The sequence below is a fragment of the Megalops cyprinoides genome, chromosome 21 (genome assembly GCF_013368585.1).
Source record: "Megalops cyprinoides isolate fMegCyp1 chromosome 21, fMegCyp1.pri, whole genome shotgun sequence".
In the NCBI taxonomy this organism is placed as follows: Eukaryota; Metazoa; Chordata; class Actinopteri; order Elopiformes; family Megalopidae; genus Megalops; species Megalops cyprinoides.
In genome coordinates, this window is record NC_050603.1 from 17750777 (window position 1) to 17772295 (window position 21519).

At 43.4% G+C, this 21519-nt stretch overlaps 1 protein-coding gene across 3 annotated transcripts; it reads left to right on the forward strand.

The window, feature by feature from the left end:
* Positions 1-4065: 4065 nt before the first annotated feature.
* On the forward strand, positions 4066-20596 carry LOC118769292 (low density lipoprotein receptor adapter protein 1-B-like). 3 transcript variants are annotated; one of them, XM_036516345.1, is made up of 10 exons: positions 4066-4321; positions 11373-11515; positions 13116-13228; positions 14171-14282; positions 14853-14925; positions 15451-15546; positions 16585-16721; positions 16873-16907; positions 18580-18611; positions 20241-20368. In XM_036516345.1, exons 1-10 carry the CDS (start codon positions 4237-4239, stop codon positions 20285-20287), a joined length of 873 nt encoding a protein of 290 aa, XP_036372238.1. In that variant the 5' UTR covers positions 4066-4236; the 3' UTR covers positions 20288-20368. The 3 variants fall into 3 exon arrangements, with proteins under 3 accessions (XP_036372238.1, XP_036372236.1, XP_036372237.1); XM_036516343.1 differs by lacking the exon at positions 18580-18611 and having other exon boundaries at positions 20241-20596; XM_036516344.1 differs by lacking the exon at positions 18580-18611 and having other exon boundaries at positions 16588-16721; positions 20241-20596.
* The last annotated feature ends 923 nt before the right edge of the window (positions 20597-21519 follow it).

Sequence of the window (21519 nt, forward strand, 5' to 3'; positions counted from 1 at the left end):
AAATTTTAAAAAAAAAACCACACACACACTTTCCTAAATGTTAGAGGACATTGTTTATGGCGCTTAATATCCCCATCCTTTCCTAGTGGACCAAATTCGACAGGACTAGCTAAAAGATTGTCACGTGATACTATTAGAGAATGCCCAAGCTATTTAAAGGCTCAACCTTGTGATGTCAAGTTAACTGATTCAGCCAGTTGTCATTTCCACAGTGCCTTGAGACTGGATTCTTTTGTGTTCATTTGAGAGGAACCCCCCCCCCCTCCCATTCCTCCCACCTGCCATTTTAGCATGAACCGTCACTGAGTCTACTGCGGATTGGACACAGACCTAACCACATGGCAGTGTCCGACCCCCCCAGAGTTCCACGTCCTTTATTTGCTCTGTTTTGCAGAGAGATGCTGCACCCTCCAAAAAAGGCATGCTATTGAAAAGGGAAATGCAGGATGGATTTTGTGCAATTTTATTTTAAGAAAGGGTAAACTGCCATGCAGACCCACATAATTAGTGTTACTCCCTCTTTCTGTTGACCTTGATTTGAAGTTGGCACCGCCTTTTTTTTTTTTTCCTTTTACAAAGGTCTGTCTACAGGTGAATGTTTGATTTCAGTGAATGTGACAAGCAAGAGTGTTGTTTTGCATAGATATGAATCCTTTACGATGTATAATTATGAATTGGCTAATGCATTGTGACATGTTTTTCGATGTGCTAAGCATGGAAATGTATTGAGGAAAGTATTGAACAAAACGAACCTTGTGTCACATGTTTGCAGTAGACTCTAAAGGCAATAAGTAATCAACTTTGCCAAGGTTTATTTTATTGGTCTATTTTGGGATACATTTCTCTCAGTGAATGTTAGTGTTTGCATCATGCTAAAGGCAGTAATCGTGTAAGAAGCTGCAAGTTGGCAGATTTGTTTGGTTTTGGTTTTGGTTTTTTTTTTTTATTTTACTAATATTTTTTTTTTCCATTGGGGATGAATGTGTTGAATCTGACATGATGTTGCTGTCACCTGAAGAAATGGATCATCTTGTATGTGTTTGGCCTACTTGTGCACTTTGCAAAGGCATCATGGGTTCCCAAAGCTTTTGCAAACTTTGTTTAGAGTAAAAAGATTACTTTGTCTGCCGTTGCTTGGCCAAGTTGTTTCTTTTCTGGAACTTATCCCAGCCACATTTCTCTCTCTCTCTCTCTTTTTCTTTCTCTCTCTCTCTCTCTCTTTCTTTCTTTCTCCCTGTCTGTGTGGGGTTCACAGTGAATTAAAAAAAAAGTCTTGCCGGTCATGCAAGCTGTTTGGAAAATATTATGTGTCAGTTGTTATTACATCCACCTATCAAGCACGCCTGTCCTTTTAAACTATGGCTTTTTGACAGTGGCACTGACTGTCCCCAATAGCATGATACCTGCTGCGTCACTTAGCCACTAGCAGGGAGTGCATGACAAGTAAGTGAAATGTCACAGCGCTATTCCCAAGCTCTGAAGGGCTTCTGTTCAAATAATTGACTTATAATCACTGCACTTGACTGCAATCAAATAAAAAAAAAATAAGTTGGCATCAGTAATATTTACAGGCAGGCATAGGCATTTTATATAAATAAAAAAAGCTGTGCTTGTTAAACTTTGTCTGCATTTGTGTGTTTTAACAGGGTGCACATGTAGTGTGGTATAAGTTTTACCACCATTCATGACCTAACTTTTGCCTAAAATATTGCAGTAATTTGCTGGAAAAAATAAAGTAAAATTCAAACCCTAATGGTGAATACCTTAATGACCTAACTAAAGTGAAAATGTAACCAGTGGAGAACTTTTGAAATGGCAAGGTTTAAAATGTTTAATGTTTGTCAAGAAAAAGTCCAATTTGGGTATGTGGTGTCAAACAGTTCTAATCCAGATATGTCTAAACAGCTTTCTTGTGCAAAAGGATTACCAGTCTACACTCACTGCAGGTGCAAAATAACATGCCATTGTTGGCAAATGCATACATGCAAGGTTTTACTTCAATCTTCGTCTTTTTTATGTACATTCTCCATCAAGAGTTAACCCAAATTAGTTTACTGTAGTGGGCTTTGTGAAAAGCTTAGGTGTTAAAGAATATATTAACTAATTGATCAAGTAATCATGGGAAAATTGGCTTAATTTAAAATTTCTTGACCACATTTGTCCTAACCATACTGCGTGTACAAGAATGACAATGTTCCCCACTAAAACCTGTGACTTGGCTTGACAGCATACATGTCATACTAATGGCAAGTCTGCCCCTTACCACAAGGAGGCAACAGTTGCCTTAAACTCAACTTCGTAAATCAGGGAGCGTGCGTCCTGGGCAGAGTGCCACAGATCATTTCACAGAAGGGGCTGATGGAAAGTGAAGTCCAAATATTGAGGTTATGAAATGCATTTAACAAGCTCTGGACTCCACTTTCCATCAGGGATGCAGGCTTTGATATTTTTATCTTTTTTATTATTCTCTGCAGAAAGTTGTAAGCAAAACAATCCAGGTAATTAATTTTGCATACTTACGCGTGTACCCACACCTTATAAGGGTAAATGCAAGCAGAAATAAGCCATATTTCGATGTTCTTCGTATTGACTTCTGTGGTCTGAGGGAATTTTACCTTTGGGTACAAGCTCTACTCAAATGATTTACTTCTGCAGTTTTCTTCTCTGTACACTTTTTTATTGTACCACAGTGTTTCATTCCTTCCAGGAGAGGGTTATTGTGTCTTGGCAGGATGCTGTCAACCTCAGATAAGCAACAGCCCCACTCATATTTCAGTCTGACATTAATTCCTTGGAGTATTAATGTGTAGCAGTACACAGCAAGGAGCAGGTAAAAGAGTGATAAACCAGGTACCTAGTTTTATTAGATCTGAGAAAAGTTTGCTCCTCCCATTGTCAGTATGCTGACTATGAATATGAGTGTCATTTAATGCTTTTAGTGCTTAAAGTTCAATTGCCAAGGACATACTGTTAATGTTCAAAGAGTTCATAGAGGTGGAACTGCAAAAAAAAAAAGTTGACTCTCCTAAGGAAAAAATGTTCATGCAGATAATAGCTATATATATATATATATATATATATATATATATATATATATAGACTTCTCATTTGCTGGTACCTGTGTCAGTAATCAGGTATGTGGCTATGTGTGTGGGGGCATGGATGATCAGAATCTTATGCAGAGAATTATAGTTGTTTTGCCATGGTACAGGCAAATTCCAGTCGATTGGAAACCTAGCGTCTATGGTGGCTTCAAATTTTCTTCCCTCAAAGCATTGTCTTCCTCAGTCATGTGTTGGTGATATGACATAGGATGTCCTTGACAATAAACATTGTATTACAGCATGTACTAACTCTATCACCTCCCTTCAGAGTATGAATATGACATAGTTTTGATCCAGGTTAACTACCGTATTTTGGGGAGACAGCAGCAAGAGAGGAGTCCTATACCATTTCTCCACACTGCTAACAATATGTAATGAGAGATGCTTTCCCAGCATGCAAAACTAGCGTAAATGGAACTGTGTTAGTGGGACAGTTAACAAATGACAATAACCTTCAGATTGTTCTCTTAAATTAATCAGCAAACATCTCATTTCTTCTCCTTTGAGGTGAACTAGTTCTCAGTGACATAAATGCCTCTTTTCCGCTTTTATTAAGAAATGACCTTTGTTTTAATGTCGTTTGAGCAAGTGAAAAACTAGCATGCCACTCACAGGTCGTTTTAGTCTTCAAACAGCCGCTTTGGTTCATCTTCAACCCAGTGTCGTCTTAGGAGTTTCATTCTACACAATACTTTAATATCAAGCCTCTGCTAGACATGTTTTTATCACAGTATTTTGGATTCGGTTCCTTTTTTGATTACTTTTTTATTACTTTTGAAATTGCTTTAGCTGGGAATTCAAAACATCAATATGCAGCTACGTAGCTTGGCAAACGTGCTGGGTTGTGTGAAGTAGGAAAATTAGTACTGACTCACAAAAATTATAGTTTTCGAAGTAATGCGTCATGTATATTTATCCGGTTGATTTACATAAATAACACCGCCCATTGGGGGGCGAAACCCTCGAGAGCGTCGGCTCTTGGGTAATTTAAGAAAACTGGTGGGAAAATTGCATTCAAACCAAAAAGTTGGGGGAGCGCAGAAGACCATCCTCGCCCAGACTTCTACGAGCCACGGTGGACCAAACCTAGAGCTTGTTGGGCTCGCTCTTCCCTCGTACAGGACCATTAAGTATGGATGCTTTGAAGTCGGCTGGCCGGGCCATAATTCGCAGTCCGAGTCTTGCGAAACAGTCATGGGGGGCAGGCAAGCACAAAAGTAAGTTTTTAAATAAACCATCCCTGGAAGATAACGTCTTTAAGTTAGCTAGCTAGGTATCTGTGTTCCTTTTTCGCAACAATGTTTCATTTGATCACAAGGTAGCTATCAATAGTTAAGTGCGCTGTAAATGAACGTCTAGACAGCATTGAGCCAAAGTTACGCCGCACGGGTTGGTTTCTGGATTTTAAATTGTGCACAGCGCAGAGTATATAGCGCGCATTATTCACACACCCGCCACGCCAGTCGTGTTAATTTTATTTGCCTGTTGATTGTATCAAATGCGAATCGTGGACATGTTGCGAATTCGCAGGGCTTAGTAGCAAACAATCGTTGCAAGCTTCCAGTTAACAAGCAACTCTGGGTATCTTTTTCGCTTTCAGGACATCAACTGCTTGTTTTCAGTAAATTCAGTTTAATATATCGTGTAATAGTTGGCTGCCTAACAAGTAACTTAATGTTCATGTGTTCAAAACTGGTTTAGCTGGCTTGCTAGCTATTTTAGCGACCCTAAACCCAGGGCATGCACCTAATTAATTAACCAGCTGAGGGTATATCGTTAATATATTGAGATGCTATGAGCTAATAAGCTGGGAAAGGTACCTCAAAGGGCGCAGGTGTAGCAGCGACGTCGACTTCCTATGTAGCCAAACATTATGGAGTCATAATTGATTATCTAAACCAGCACATTGCCAACCATTATAGGTAGGTTTTTCAGTTTGGAACACAGTGAAACACTACAGGCTACTTTACTCGCTAATCTGAATGTTTACATGGTTCAAACCTTTGCAGTGACGAAATTCTAAAATCTAGGTCAAAGGGAATGTGATTTGTTAGTTACCTGTGTGGCTATCTGTGGTATCGATTATGACAACCAGGCGACATCCATTCCATTTCGTTCTAATTATAATGGAATATGTGGAAGGTCGATTATCGTCACAGAATTTAATACATCATAAAAAAAACTCGTGTTTCTTGGAATGGATGTCATAAAATACACACTCATCGATAGAAACGCACTGAAAATGTGCGTTTCTATCGATGATGATATATTTTAATGATATATTTTATCGTGTCTTAAACAAGCTTAATTAATTTAACTGTGGCCTTCTTGTACTGCTTTGTCAAAAATCTACTTTAAACGCGTGTCGATTTTTCCACAATCAGGTGATAGGCAATTAAAGCTAGTGGGCGGAATCAAACATATAATGTGCTGGTATTGTGTGACGTCGTGCCACTTGTCAACAAATGCGAGGGCTCTACACAACCCTTTGCTTGGTGTGCTGGTTGCATGATTTTGATGGCAGATGTTTAATTGCATTCCGGTTGTGAATAAGTGAAATATCGGAAATGTGCCTATGTTTCCACACATCCACCACCAAGGGACACAATGTGAAGCCTTTCAACATTTGGACCAGTGTGTGCCAGTGAGTTTGGAACCATTTATGTGCTTATATGCATGATAGCTCTGTTAAACTATGAAGTTGCTTGCTAATTTGCTTTAGTTTAGAAGTGGCTCGACATGTGGCAGCAACCCAGATTGGCACGCTCCTGGCACTGGGAAGGAATGCAAGAGGAGAGAACCACAATGCAAAAATTGTGGTTTTCTTAAGCTACATCAGAGTTGACACTACTGCATAACCCGTGTTCGGTATCACCTAGTTGGCTAACGTTACCTAGAGATAGCCGGTTGAATAGCTGGCTAGCAAGCAAATTTGTGTAGTGTGTTCTTTGTTCATTTTGTTTGTCTCTGTTCTACCTTGAGCCACTTCAGGGTGCTCACAAAGCCCTGCCATGATGTAGAACCATTGTGCTGGTACCATCATTACGTCATTTCTTTATCAGCCACACTGAGAACAGGTCTAAACAAATGAAGCAACAAGCAGGCTACATTTACATGTCTGTATGCTATGTGACTGTATAGGTTTATGCAGTTACTACTTAGAGGAACCTAAATTAATAGAACATAAAAACATTTGGTTGTTTCTGCATGTATGATTTGTTTATTTCCAGTTGTATGTATTTCAGTGAGGATTTATTTATTCAGATACATTGATTCCTGCCAAAATAAATCTCCACACCCTTGGTTAGCACAGTGAGGGTTAAGTTGTAACTAACAACGGCTTGTTCTGACAGATGGTGATGATTGTAGTAACTTTCTATCGATGAAGAAATCGCTTTCAGAAATTGAACCGAAGATGCCAGTTTTAGAGTCCTGCTTGACAGTGGAATATTTCTGCATCAGTCATTCACATTTGTGATTTCATCCCTCTTATTTCCATTTATTTCGGATACATTGCAGCACTTGAACAAAAATGTCAGCCACTAATTCTCATTCTCATACCAATGGCTGAACTAACATTTTAAGAGTTTTGTGGTCTTTTCAGTGGTTTGTTTTGGCCTTGGAGAGCTCTTTTTGGAAACATGTCAGTAACTCATTATTGTATGCACCTCATTCATGTCCTGCATGATGAATATGCAGCCTACAGTACAATGGCTTACTTCCATGTGACCAACTGCCAGCTCTTGACTCCTCCAATAGATGTGTTCACATGCTTTTTTTTATTGCTGTGCTGTACATATGTTTTTGGTATCAGCTCAACTGTTTGAGGGCCATGTTACATGGAGTCAGCATCGCAACTAGAATCTCTCACCCGCCGAACTCCCTGTTTAACCTCTCCTTTAGTCTGAAGTATTGACAGCAGAGACTGTGGACATGAATACTGGAGTGGCTTATTTGCCCTCCTCTGGGAGCGGACTCCCTGAGTTGTGGCTGACCCACTTTCTTATTGGAATCCCAGCTATGTTTGTTAAATATCAGCTCCTTTCCTCAAGCTGAGAACTGGACTGATCCTCGTCAGAGGGCCTACTCCAAGCTAGTCCTGGGCCGTCGTTTCTGCGAGAGCTGTAATCGGACTTGCTCTCCGACTGGGGAGATGGATAATTGTGGGGTTTTTTCTGTGGCAGTGACGGAGGTCTGTCAATGGGTGGGGCACAGAAACTGTCTGGGCCACATGCCACTCTGCTGATGTGTTCTCCTGATCTTGTGCGTGCCTGTTTCATCACAGGAAGCAGCTGCCATAGAGAGAGCCAACATTTTTTTTCCCCTTGAATATCACAGACCACAAGGGTTTATACTAAACGTATGCATGTCTGATTGCCAAATTATTTGGCAAGCACGGGTGACTTCCTCCAATCGATACCTGGTTTACAAAAGATCCATAATTGGCTGAGGCCATGTGTCCCTGTGGCATTTGAGGGTTTGGAATGGCCCATGGCTATTACAGAAGTTAAAGCCTTCCTTTCCTTCCTGGTCTTTGTTTAAGCTTTGGCCTGCCCGCTAAGAGGAGGGGCAGGGTGCAGCCTCAGCATGTGTGCTGGCTCTCAATTTGGCCTGCAGATGGACAAGTGCTAATGGTCCACAGAGGGCAGGACAGTTTCAGTCAGTTACTGATTGTTTAACATTATTTTTTTCTCTCTTCACACTTCAGCCAAGAGTTGTGGCTTTGCAGCCTGTTGAACAGGTTTCCCCATTGAAAAGCCAAATTCACACTCTTGAAGCCCTCTAAAGTGTTCATTGTAGTTCATGACCTCCCCCCCGCCCCCTCCACTTTTTCCCTTGCATTAACACAATTGTTGGTTAATCCTTTGCTGAATTTCATCACGTGAGTCTGTTCTTAAATCTTACTGTGAAACAGCTAGAGGCTTATTTTCATAAACGGAGGCTATTGCGTGTGATCAGCTTGCCTCCGGTTCTAGTGTTGTAGTGGGTTTCACTCATTCAGAAAACACCGGCTTTTTTGAAGGTTGCTTCAGGGGACGCATCGTACACAAGGAGCCTGATCACAGTCGCGAAGGTGCCTCCATAATCAATTTATTCTTGATTGGCGTACTCATTGTGGTGTTTGTATGCCAGAGTCGCACATGGTGTGGGGTGGGGCTGTGGGTTGGTCTGCCAGGCTTCTGAGGAATTCCTGCCCTGGTGGAACAGAAATAGCCAAGAAGTTCAGCTGGGCGATTACACAGAGGCGACAAAGTCATGTTGCGATTGCAGGGGAGGAGGAGAAGGCTCCTTCGGCTGTAATTGAGTGTGATGGTTTACATGTTTTCATTATAACCCGGAAAATTGCCTGTGGGTGAGTAAGGCATGGCTTGGTGGACCAGATGCCATGTTGTCAGCTGGTTGCCTTTTAGACCACAGGTGTTCTATCTTTATCTTAGATAGCTGATTGTTTCACAGGATTGGCGATTTCCAGTTTAGCTACTCAGCCACAGTGATAATGTAGTTGCAATACATGTCAACTTGTCAATTTTCTCCAAATGTTAAGTAGTCTTTAAAGGATCAAACCATTCCCAGTATAGCAGATACAGTATTCCACTCAATAATACCGTTCCTGCAATTATCTGTAGATGGAGGACCAGTTTATTGAATTTGGACATTTGTTTGTATTTTACAGAATATGGAGTAAATTGTAGTTTAAAGCAATGAGTAATATTGTAATTTAAATGAGTCATGATGGCAGAGGCTGCTCAGGAACCTGCTAAGGAACCTCCAGAGGAGCATTGTATGGGGTTACTGTACTGTAAAAAGAGAGGAACCATGTGTGCAGCACGCTAAAGTGAAATCAAGTGCCAGACAGGGAGTGCCACATATCTCAGAAATTATTTGAAATCAGTTTCAATAACCCTAATTCATTAATCTTCAATAATCCTAATCCTGAATCAAATCGAATAGTTGAAGGCACGCGCCGTTCTGTAATGTTCAAAAATGGCATGAAGCGTTCCTTGTTTGTCTGGGACATTTTATGCAGGGCACATCTCCAGTTCATCCGGTTCTTTTGAAACGATGGCTAGATAAATTGTCAACTTTGCTCCTAAAGTGATCTAATAGAATGGACATTTTGCTTTACAGGGGGTGAAGGGTACACGCAGAACCCAGGCTGCACTGTGTTTGTGAACTGCACTTGGTGGGTGATTTCATTCTGAGAGAAAGTGTATTGTACAGTATAAATGTGTTTTATGAGAGATGAAAATGCTGCCACTTTGCTGTTAGCTGGCACAGTCCTTTGCATTCACATCTTTTAATATTCTCAATTTCTGAGCTCTGAGTTTGTGATTTCCTTCGAACATGATGAGCTATAAGTTCGGTTTCAGCAGGCTGTCAGGTTCGGGGGGTGTGCGCGCCTGTGTTGATTTGTGTCCTGCTGGCGTCAACTGCAGCAAATGCATCTCCCTCCAGAGAGGCAGAGAGGAAGTGGCAGTTTCCACGGTGATTAAAGGTGGTTGGGTGTCTCACTAATCAGAATAAACTGAAATTGCCTGTCAGTCTGGCTGTTGGACTCCCCCACCGTTTCTGTATGTGTGATAATTACTTCAGACCCTGATGCAGGGTTGGGGAAGGGGAGGAGGGGGTGGATATATCATTCCTGGACAGGAGAGATGATTTGAAGAACCATGAACTTGACTCATTATTTCTGCTGTTTTCCATCTCCTCCAATATTCTTTTAAGGCTATAAATCTCTGCTTGTTGGGGACAGTGACATATGAGAGAACTTCTGTGATTTCTCCAGGATTTTCACGTTTCAAGTCTTCCAAGACCCCAAGATGTTCTGTTTTCATTTTCCTCCTTCTGTCCCTCTCTTCCTCTCCCCCCCCCCCCCCTCCACCCCGCTGACTCTCTCCTCAATCTTAGACCACATTCTGGTAGCTCGTCAGTAGCCCTTTGTTTCGTACCTTTTTATCTAGGGTTGTTTACTGCTTTTGCCCCCCTGAGACATTCTGAAAATGTTAACTTGAACTTGAGCCCGCCTGCCTCTCACAGCTGTCCAAATAGGTTAAAGCAAGGTTGTTGGTCTGAAGGTGATGTTTGTCTTCTCTGTATCCCCCTCTGTGCTGTGTTCGGACAAAAAAAAATCTGACAAAAACAGCCCTTTACTGAAGGAAACACTCACTGATTGGTGGGTTTCTGCTGCATTTTTTGTAATGAAACCGCCAGGGATTCCTGACGTTCAGACCCATGGTGTTTGTATTGGATGTGGGCCCTCGGGTCAACTCAGTGAACCACACTTCGAGGAACGCAGATTGCTCCTTCTGAAAGGGTGAAGTTGGGGGGGGGGGGGTTATTGAGGCACAGTATGGAGGAGCTGTCCGTATTCAAGCCTTGTTTACGATCCGCGACTCAGGGCTGACAACGCGACCTGTGACCGCCATCTCTAATCCAAGCTAGGCCTAGCAATCAAAAGCAGTGGGTTACCCAACCCCACAATCAGCACACAGTAGGTGTTTCTTATTAAGATTCAAGGTTCGTTTGATTGGATTGCTGTTTGTGAAAATAAGTGACAAGTGGGTAATAAGATGTTTCTCCCTGTAATTTGGGATGAGCCTTGCATACTTCTCAGTCAAGGACACGGCTGTCGGCAGACGTATAGGCTTGCTGAATGAGACAGGCCTAACAGAGCTGGTGAGTGAGAGTCAGTGTCCACACCCGCGCTCTCAGACAGAACAGGCCTCTGTAGTGTAAATGTTGGTATTCATATTCTCGTAGAGACATGTTGCAGGTTAGTGACCCCCCTTTTATAATGGTCTTCATAAGGGTAGTGCTGCCTGAAAAAGGGATCCATACACCTACCAGCTGTTGGGAGCTTGGACATTTAAGCATGATCTTTGGTCTCAATCTCAGTCCTTTCAAAATGGATTTCCTCTATGGATTCTCAATATGTCCATGTCATTCGTAGCCTGGAGGAAAATATGTTCAATGCAATTATGAGTTTATGGGTGTAATAATCATCGTAATCATAAACTATAAATGTTTACAGCCCAAAGTGCTTCACAGTGAAATTGAGAGAAACAAAGAAAAACCTTTAAAACAGGATCTTACAAGGTAGAAAAGGTATAAAAAAAATGAAAACCAAACACAGCTACCTAAATGCCAACTTGAATGAGTTTTTATAGTATGCCTTAAAAATTCCTGCTGGAAATCCCCTGTTCTGGATTGGTACAATGTTCCAACCTCTTTGGTCTCCCCTTGGTCTCCTCCTCCCTCTGACCCTAGAGCTTCCGGAAAACTGGACAGACACGCGGGAGACGCTTCTGGAGGGCATGGCCTTCAACCTGAAGTACCTGGGCGTGACCCTGGTGGAGCAGCCCAAGGGTGAGGACCTGTCAGCGGCAGCTGTCAAAAGGATCGTTGCCACAGTGAGTGCCACCCGCCTTCACTGCCAGTCACCGTGATGAGCCATCAGTTTGTTTTACATACATCCTTATCAGTGCAACTCTTCCCCAGTAAATGGACTACATTTAATTGTAAGGTGTTGAAGTCAAAATGCAGCATTTACAGCATGAAAATGTGGGGCACTCATAAAAATCCTGCCTGTTTTTCAGTTTCATCTCAATATTTGTGATTTATTAGTCTCATCAAGACTGATTTTACATTTGGACCCTTCACACATATTGTAGGACCCATACTAATTGAGTAATTAAGGTTAAGTTGCTTGTTTACAGTATAAGAGCAGAGTCCCACTTGAGACTCCATACTAAAGCCCTGACTCGGCATTAAAACTGTCCAAAACAGGCCAAAGAGCCTGCGAGCATGGCAGCAAAGGTACATGCCATAGCTCGGCCCAGTTAGAATGATTATTAGGTCTTTTCCCCTATACTTTTCCAGCATTCACGCAGTGGTGCATTTCCAAGAATTCCACTCCTTAGTGTTGGTGATTTTTATATGGTGTATCGCAAACCAGACTCCCATGCAGAGAGCCAGTCTTCCTGGCATAATGAGTCATTTCTGCCAGAAATGAATTTCCTCCAGTCGGGGCAGGTCCCAATTCGCCTCGGCTCCAATCACGAGTGTGAAAACCCCTGCCGTGTAAACGGGTAAGCTGTTAATCCTGCACTCCAGGGCTCCCACAGAGTCATGCAGAACCGTGGCAAGGCCACACGACCGAAGGAATCGGTGCTGTGTGGGTGGTTGTGGGGTGGTTTCCAGAATGCTGTGGTCCTGGAGAGCTGCTACCTAGTATATTTTTCCATGTGGCCCTAGATAACCTGAATGTAGAACAGCGAGGCTACATGGTAACCAACTCCTGATAAATAAACCAGTTACTTGTTGTTCACCTTGTCTGGCCTATACGTTTCAGTGGGCAGGAGAACACTGCTGCATTCTAAGCTTTGTTTGTTTGATCAGAGCTTTTAACTTTGGTCTCCTGTGTGGCAAAGAGGTTAGGGCTGCATCAACTCGCTGTATGTTTTTGTGGTATGTTTTTGCTGTGAGTAATGTAGGTCACCCTACATCAGGGCATATGCTAAGAAAACAGTTTACATAATGCGTAAACAGGGCCAAGGTTTGCCAGGTCTGAAGACCTAGCAGCGCATACAGAGAGCGCCTACTAATGCAGAAGGCACTGTTTGAGCATGGGGGAATATGCTCTACACTGAATACTGTTTTAGGCACGGAAGTGAACACAAACATAACACTTTTTTCAGTGGAGGTGCGGTATACTGTTCGGCCCTGCAGTGTTGGCAGAAGGGCTTAATATAATTAATTAAGCGAAGTGCTCACAGTTTTTTTTTTTTTTTTTTTTTTTTTCTTTCTTTTTCTTTCAGTTCCTTTTTTATTTTGCAGTTATCTGCAAAGTCTGTGGCACATGGGAAGAAAACTGAAAGTTTGTGGCTTATTCCTGTGTGTGTGTGTGTGTGTGTGTGTGTGTGTGTGTTTGTGTTTCTTAAATGTGTTGGAGAGAGTGGCACATAGTATGTAACATTTTAAGGTCCTCCTTTTCTGACACTCTCCCAACAGGCCAAAGCCAGCGGAAAAAAGCTCCAAAAGGTGACCCTCAAGGTCTCACCCCGAGGGATTCTCCTTTATGACAGCTTGTCTAAACAGCTGATTGAGAATGTATCGATATACAGGTGGGTCGGGCGCCTCCAAGTTCAGTTACTAAAAAAAAAAAAAGGGCCGGGGCTGCTGCTGCTGCTGTTATGGTGTACCTTCTCCATTTCTATATGTGGTTTCTGTGCGTATTGCAGTCAACGGCAACCCGCAGCGCTCGTTTCATCTTATCTGAACACCATCTCCATCCATCACTCAGTGGTTTGCCGTGTTTTCAGAGGACTGCGGGGTGCAGGGGGGCTGGGGGCGAGGGGGAGAGAATGCAGGGGCCGTCTCCCATAAATCTCCCTCCTCTGAGAACTTGACTCTGCGGCAGTTTCTACACTGCTGACTGCCGCCCTACACAGACATGACCGAAATAAGCCTGAATGTTTCAATGCAGCATGCGGTCTTTGTTCCCTGGCTTTATAACCTGAACTGTCTTTCCTTTGATACAAGCTGGTGAGGCTTTAACTCTTGCTGTGGTGTTCACTCCCTTCTGATTCATGTTACCCATACTTGGCATAACTGCAAGAAGCATTAAAAATGTATCATTTGTGTTCTTTAACAAATTCAAGACCAAGATTGCCATCATAGTTTGCTTGCTAGGAAAAATGCCAAGGAATGACAAACTATCCACCCTAACTTTTGTTATTTTCAATTTTCAGTTCTTTTAAGTGAAACTGGTAAAGTCTGTAAACAAGTATCCTCCTGGCTAGATAAAGTTTACACCACAGCTGTTGTAGCATGAAACATTTGCTCAAGGCTGAGCAATGTCACCACACTGGCACAGTGACAGTAGCTTTTACAACACTAATAGTTTGCTTTTCCATCTTAAAACTGTTGGGAAGCTACCTTGGCTACCCTGTTTACAAACCCCCCCCCCCCCCCCTCCCCCCAGTCCTGGCCATCTGTGGAACAGAGTGTAGAGGAGTATACTCCCAGTCAGCCCCTGCCTCACCAAGCTCTCCCTCCCCACGCAGGATATCGTACTGCACGGCTGACAAGATGCACGACAAAGTTTTCGCTTACATCGCCCAGAGCCACAACGAAACGCTGGAGTGCCACGCCTACCTCTGCACCAAGAGAAAAGTGGTGAGTGCCAGAAGGAAACCCCAGGGGGGAGGGTGGTCTGGAAGGGGTGACCACAAAGTATAATGGCAGCTGCTGCTCAGTCAGTGCTGGCGCCAGCCTCCCCTGACCTTTTGGTGGCTTTCGCTCTGAAAGGGGAAACTGCAAAGCATTGTGGTGCACGCCATGCCTGCAAACCTGTCTTGTCTTGCATTTCCCTGCAGTATTTGTCTGCAGTCTACTGCACTCCTGGGGGGGGGGCTTCAGTAGGAAAGGGGCCACCCATACCCCCCCCCCCCACTACACACACACCCACGCACACACACTAATCTTGCATGTTCTTTAAGACTGCCTTCCTCCCAGCTGAGTAATCTTTCATACTGAGGTGGACAGGAGGTCAGAGGGGCTCCCACACGATCGCCGCACGGTGCTCCTAACCTTGACTGTTCCATTAAAGACTGCAGATTCCTGACCAGCACATGATGCTGACACTTTGTGGCAACAGCAACATTGGCACAATGTTTCAGGAACATTTTGAGCTGGCTCCCCTTTTTTTGCATGTGCCTTATCTCTCTCTCTCTCCCCCTGTTCCAGGCACAGGCAGTTACACTAACCGTGGCACAAGCGTTCCGAGTGGCCTTCGAGTTCTGGCAAGTGGCCAAAGAAGGTACGCTTGGTTGTCCAGGAGATGGCTAGGCTGGTGGTTGTCACCAGGGTGGTTGCTGCGCAGGGAGTGCCCCCTTGGAAACCGCTACAAGGGAACAGTCCCTCCTCTGCTTCTTTTTATAGACCAGACGCTATCTTCAATGCTCCTTTGGAAGTCAACAGACTGAAGCTGAAATACTGCTTCAGCCTCAACGCTTGCATGGATCATATTTGCTTAAGAGCTAAGACTTTTAACAACAGTTATAAATGATAGTAATATAGACAAAGGTAGACAGTGGTTTACTAATGTGTGCCAGTTTCCCTCTCTCCATAATACTTTGTGCGTGTTGACTGATCGTTAGCAAGTATGTCCACTTGGTTTTGTGCCTGGACACCCCAACCCCCCCCCCATGTGCACACTCTCTCAATGAGATAGGTGTTATTGAAAATGGGGAATACTGGGTGCAGAGATGACCTCACCCTAGGGGTTTGGGAGCGCTCTGTTTAACATGGTAATTGACCCTGGTTTGTCTTGCTTGGCCCACAGAGAAGGAGAAGTGGGCTAAGTCTGGCTCTGATGGTGAAGTGACCAGCAGCTCCCAGTCAGAAAGATCTGCCAGCTTTGCCAGTCTGAAAGGAGGAGGTAAGGTGCAGACACACAGACATTCTTCCTCGAATTTCTCTGAGAAGAGTGTATCTTTGAGAAGCCTATTAAACCTCTTGGTAGTAATTGGGTACTTATGTACCTTTCAGCATTTGGAAGCCTAATGACATGTTCACTCCACATTCTGTTTTTGTTGATCACTCCAGTCTGATGGCCTGGTGTACAAGTAGCTATTTAGTAGTTTCTACAGTCTTAGCCATAAGCACTGTCAGTACCTATGATTAATATGATGGCCACTTTAAATGGGGGCGTGCAGTGTTGAATGATGGGTAATTTTATTACCCATGAATCCCTGTTCCCCAGACTGCCTGTGCAGAGATTGAGTGGTAACAGGCAGGAACAGCAGAGCAGTTTTAAATTCCTGTGTGGCGTGTTTTCTTCTCCTCTGCTGGGCCACTGGGTGTGGTGAAGCGGATCGGGTTCAGGTCGGGTTAGGGGCAGTCGCTTCCGCTGGGGCTCCAGACCGCCGGCCCGCTACTTAAAATATTTATGCGCCTCACCTGAGTCGACACTGGCGGACGCTCTGAGGCATGCAACTCTGTGCACTGTGTGTGTGTGTGTGCGCGCAAGTAACCTGGAGTAACATCCCCACATCCCTGATGTAATAAAGATATGTGGACTGCTTCCTGTCCTCCCTGCTATTAAATCCATACTGACCCCCCCCTGACATTGGAGCAGATGATGGTTTTGTTTTGGTGGAGAGGAAATAACTTTTGGGGAGGCCAGGCACGAGTGGTGACCCATGGACCATGACCGCGCAGTGGAGAATAGAGACCTTATTTTAACAGCTGTTCACTACTCCATAAAGATAGCTGTGTCCACACAGTCTCTAAAGTAACTTTTCAGAAAGCTTTTTTCTCCCTAAGTACCAGCTCTTATCAGCGCTGAGGTAAAACCAACATTTATGTGGAATCGGATAAAATCAGGCTGCATGCCTGATACACAGCTTACATTTGATATGTCCCCTCTCTGGCTGACGCACCTGTTTTTTGTTTGTGTGTTTGCCTGTCGCCCCAGAAGCAGCAACAGGGAACCTGTTGGATTTGGAAGAGGGTGCCATCGCCGCTTTCGCCAGCCTGGGCGACGGCGCTGGCCATATGGGTGATCCCTTCGTGGCGCGCGGCCACCTCGCTGAGAACAACAATAGCATATGGGTAAGGAGGGCGCCGTGCCAAGCAGGCCGCAGAAACTGCGGGGGTATCTCTGAGAACCAGAGGCCTCTGCCACGCCCCCCGTCTCCAAAGTTTTTGTCATCTGTAATTAATTTGGTTCGATACATGACGTACGTGTTATTTCTCCTCACAGGAGCTCGATGACGGTTTGGATGAAGCCTTTTCAAGGTAATGCTTGAACTGATTAACTGCCTTTTCTTAATCGGTATCGGGTTCTCTGTTGTCACTCATGCTTTAAGGGCAGAATGCTCTCCCAGCTTATTGGGATCATTTTGAGCACCTCTCTCAAACTTAAAAGCTGTTTCCTCTTGTTTCCCACCATGATGCATACATATTTTATTCAATTTTGTATCAGCAGGAGCTCAAAAAATACATCGAATTCTTACACCCTCATCTCTGAGGTAAATCCATCCACAGGGAACCACCAGCTAAGGAGGGCAGTGTGTCTTAAAGCGAATAAATAACTTAAAACATCCAGAAATTCCTCCCCTTGGCTTAGCTTTTCTAAAGCCGTCGTGGGAAGTGGAAACGTTACTTTACAAAGACCGCAGTGAACAGGAACAGCCACTGCCAGCTACTGTGACCGACTAACCAAACAAAATGGTGCTGCTCTCAGCTGAATTCATTGAATGCGCTCAAGCCACTTCAAAATCAACTACATTAGTGGGTGAGTGCAGGGAAACGAGATTCTGGTTTCTGTGACAGACACTGGGGCCTCCCTTGTTATCGTCATATAAATCTATTGTTTGTGGATATAACAGCATAATGTAGATGTATCAATGCAATGCTGAACTGAATTGCATAGACAATTACTCATCAATACTAAAGATGTTCTTATCATAGTGAAATATGCAGGTGGAGTCAAATAGGACCTTTATAGAATTCTGTATCATACAGGAGCATCTTGGTAATTTCAGAAAATTATGATGAAATTGTCGAAATAGAGGGCCATCATTTATTGCCAGTTTTTGCCATAGAGAGAACTAAATCATTTTGTCGTTTTTATATCAAATTGCTCTTGTTAACCTTTAAGTGTACACAAAATGTGGTTTAGAGTTTATCACACCATGTTCCTTCTGTCATCAACAGTCCACCGTCAAAGTTTATTTGTACTTTATGAAGAAATGTCTGCTTCCACTGATGCAGAAGTTATTTTCCCCCTCATGCTGCTGCAGTCTGTCATGTGACACCCAGTGGCTCTGTACAAATGTGCAGATAAACCCCCTCAGTACTGACTGCTCAGACGCTGCTGTAGTCCTCTTTCGGGCTGAAGCCATGTGATCCTTTAAGGCACTTTGCAGCAGTCAAGGGGGTCAAGAGCCTCGCAAAGTAAAGGGTTTACTTTTATCTGCCATTCAAAGACTCAGTCACATGTAAAGCCATGAAAATGACGTGGAGCAGCTGAGAAAAAGTCCTGAGCTGTTTTGCTTAAATACAAGACAGTCATGATTATGAGGACCCCCTTTTCAGTGACTTTTCAGGAATTCAGTGTATAAAATATAAAGGGTACTGCTTCAGGAGACAATGGGGGGAAATTTCCTTCCTTACCATAGGTGCCAGTAGGTGACTTGTGTATGGGGATAAGGTTGTGTGCAGCTCTAATTTTGTAGTGGGTTTGTGGCGCCACCTGCTGAACACAGTGAAGTCTCGCACTTCATACAGCTGCAATGGCAGGAGCAAAAATCCTTTTGGTTGTTTGTACATCAAATATGAGTTGCTAGGGGTTGTCAGCTTGGTTGTGCCAAAGAGTGTGTCATTTTTATGAAATACTTAAGGCTAGTGGTGGCAGGTGTATGAATTCATCAGCGCTCTGATTCTCACATTCTTTTTGCGTCCCCAGCCGCAGTATGGATAGCTTTCAGTCATCAACAGGTAATGGTGTTTTTTGTGCAGTGATTAGTGCTGTTTGGCAGATCTCTGATCACCCATCCCTACCCCCCCACCCCCCCACCCCATTGCCAGACTCCCATACCTCACCCTTGGTCACCCTTGCAACCAGCTCCTTCATTCAGTGTAGCGATTGCTGATAGTCTTTAACTGAGCCCCTAAACATCTCATCGTGGAGGTTCAGAACTCTGCCATTCTGCAGAGATTAGTGTGTGCAGTGTGGAAGCTTTAAGATGCGGTCCTGCTAGGAGGCTGATGTTGGGTCAGATGCAGGAGCCGGCCCCAAAAACCAGAATCCTCATGTAGAAATTCTACAGCTTCTGAACTCTAGACATGGCAGTATGGCAGGATTCTGAGCTGGACCTCTCTCTGTGGCACTGTGATTAATTTCTCCGCTCACCATTATAGCCGTGATCATAGTGTTAGCGCCAGCACCTGTGATGACGATTGTTCTATAAAGCAAATCTGTAATTTTCCTTAGAGTTGTCCTTCAACATGGGCATCCTATTTGAGCATATTCATTTCTCTTGCAGACAGACAAGAACAATGAAACCCAGAGAAGGAGTTAAGTTGAATGTACTCAGCACATAGTAATTCAGTGGCTCTTCCAAGTCAGATTTATAAGTTCTTGGTACTTATGCATCAAGGACATTTTCCTTGGATCTTTAATTTTCTCCTAGAGCAGCTGGTGCTTTAGTTTTTCACATCTGGAATTTGCATAAATCACCTGGCCAGTGGACGTCCAGAGATGCGCTGCCCCTTTCTGAGCCGGGGGCGCAGCAGATGAAAGCGGTGGCAGGTCCTCTCAGGCACAAAGAGGCTGGACATTAATCACAGCCCTCCAGGTTTCCACCACCATCTGCACTTCTGTGATTCATTTATACAGGAGTCTCAGGTTTGAATAAAATGCTGATGCTTAATTCGACATTCAGGCTCGAACCCGTTATTGGAGACAGATTTAATTTTGGTGCCTCTGTTAGCAACCTCGGAACGAAAATTCACATTTGCATTTATTTGCATACCTTTACATTTGGAGTTGCTGAACTGAACTTGCATTATACTTGCAACAAGGCATTTGTCTCCAAATAAGCCTTTATCCCTTGGTAATTCTGTTATTAATCCTGGGCATTAGTTTTGAGGAAAATCACAAGGCATGCTCCAACACAGTTTGTCTGTGGTTTTTGGATCCGGTGATTTTGTTTTTGGCTTCATCCCTTTCAGAGCATATGACAACCACACTAATTTACAGGGCCTGTCTCATGTTCATCACTCCGGCCTAGGCCCTGTGGCTGACCTTTAGTTTTCAGTGGACGCACAAAAGTCTGGTCCTCTGTGAAGGAGGGGGAGGTGACCTTTAAACAGTGCATAGTTTTGGCAGCAGAACTGACAGGCAGGGGTCTGGTGTCAGGTCATCTGAATCACGGCCATGATGCAGCCTTCCTTTTTTTTTTTTTTTGACTGTCTAAACCACATTATACGATGAAGCTAACCTTCAGTCATCCAACGTTATGCTTGCTGTGTTGCTCCAAGGTTTGCATTTTTGAAGACTTTTGAAGACTCTAACTGAAAAGTGACACTGACATTTCTCCCCCGTCCCCCTCTCCCCATGTCCAGACTCGCTGAGTCTCGTACTAACCCCCAGGTCTTGGACATTGGGGTGACAACTCAGGACTTGAACGCTGAAGAGTGCCTGCTGTCTCCTGCCGACTGGGACAACGCCAACGCCGCCAATGGAGAGGATATCTTCAGGTTGTGAATGCAGTGAAGCCACCGCAAGAGGAAAACGGTTCACTGCTGGTCTTCCCTGGAGGGCCCACTGTCGCCACCTGGTGGCTTTAGCTGGGAGGACCAATGTCTGTTTCCAGAACACTTAACCAAAGCAATAATAAACTATTAAAACCATTAATTTCTTTTAAAACATTGTCTTACAATAGTCTAGTCTTTGTCACAATCCTCTTTTTTGAGCGTTGTCTGCCAAATGTTGATTTTGTATGTGTATACTAAAAGAATAGTGAGAATTCATGAAGATACGAATTCACCAATTCATATGAATATTGTAGTTTTGTAATTTATTGGCTGTTACCTTAGTGATTTTGTTTGGATATGCAATACCAAATTCAAAGAATTTCGATGAGAAGTGTTTGTTTCCCCATTTAACGGTAGATGAGCTACACGCATTTTGGCTAATTCTAGATATGCAGAAGTTGACCAAAATGACCCTCTCACTCAGTATCTGTCACAGAGCAAACATATCTTTGAAGAACAGTTCTGATCAAGAGACAACGTTACAGCAGGTGCTGGAGCTGGTGTTTAACATTTTTGCAGGCCTGGGTTAAGTCAACAACACTAAGCAGGAACTTCTGCTATTCAACTCCAAGCAACAAATGCCTTACATATTGCTCTTCTGTGCAATAATCTTGTTTTGGTATTAAATATAATAGAATGGTTTTAATTCAGCAAATTTACAACTAATGTTCAGATAAAATTAGTGGTTGCTGTGACAATGGCTTGGATTTTTAAAATTGGACTGATTTTGAGAGGAATTATCACATCTAATTGGACTCTGATTCTCTGTGACCTATAAATGCTTAAGCTTGGTTATACCTGTGCTGACCAGTATTAGTAAGACTGTTGTAACCAAGGGCATTAACATTAAGTAAAAGTTAATGATGCATACTGTATGTGATTAACAGTGTAATGCATGGACTTGGAGAGAGAAGCACACTTTGTAAACTCTCTGGGGGGATAGTGGAATGAGCCTCGGGTCATTCAGTGAATTCATTCTTGGAGAGATTTTTTAAATTGGTCATCAACTGTCAATCCATTTTCACAAAAATGACTTGTTGGAAAAAGTGAAAACTGAACTTTACAGCCTTGGCTGCATGTCAGGGAC

Excerpts from the sequence above, each read along its gene's own strand:
- LOC118769292 (XM_036516343.1), top strand. The coding sequence starts at position 4,237 with ATGGATGCTTTGAAGTCGGCTGGCCGGGCCATAATTCGCAGTCCGAGT. Across the intron at positions 4,322-11,372 it reads GGGGGCAGGCAAGCACAAAA|AGCTTCCGGAAAACTGGACA; the intron begins GTAAGTTTTTAA and ends CTCTGACCCTAG. Across the intron at positions 11,516-13,115 it reads TCAAAAGGATCGTTGCCACA|GCCAAAGCCAGCGGAAAAAA; the intron begins GTGAGTGCCACC and ends CTCTCCCAACAG.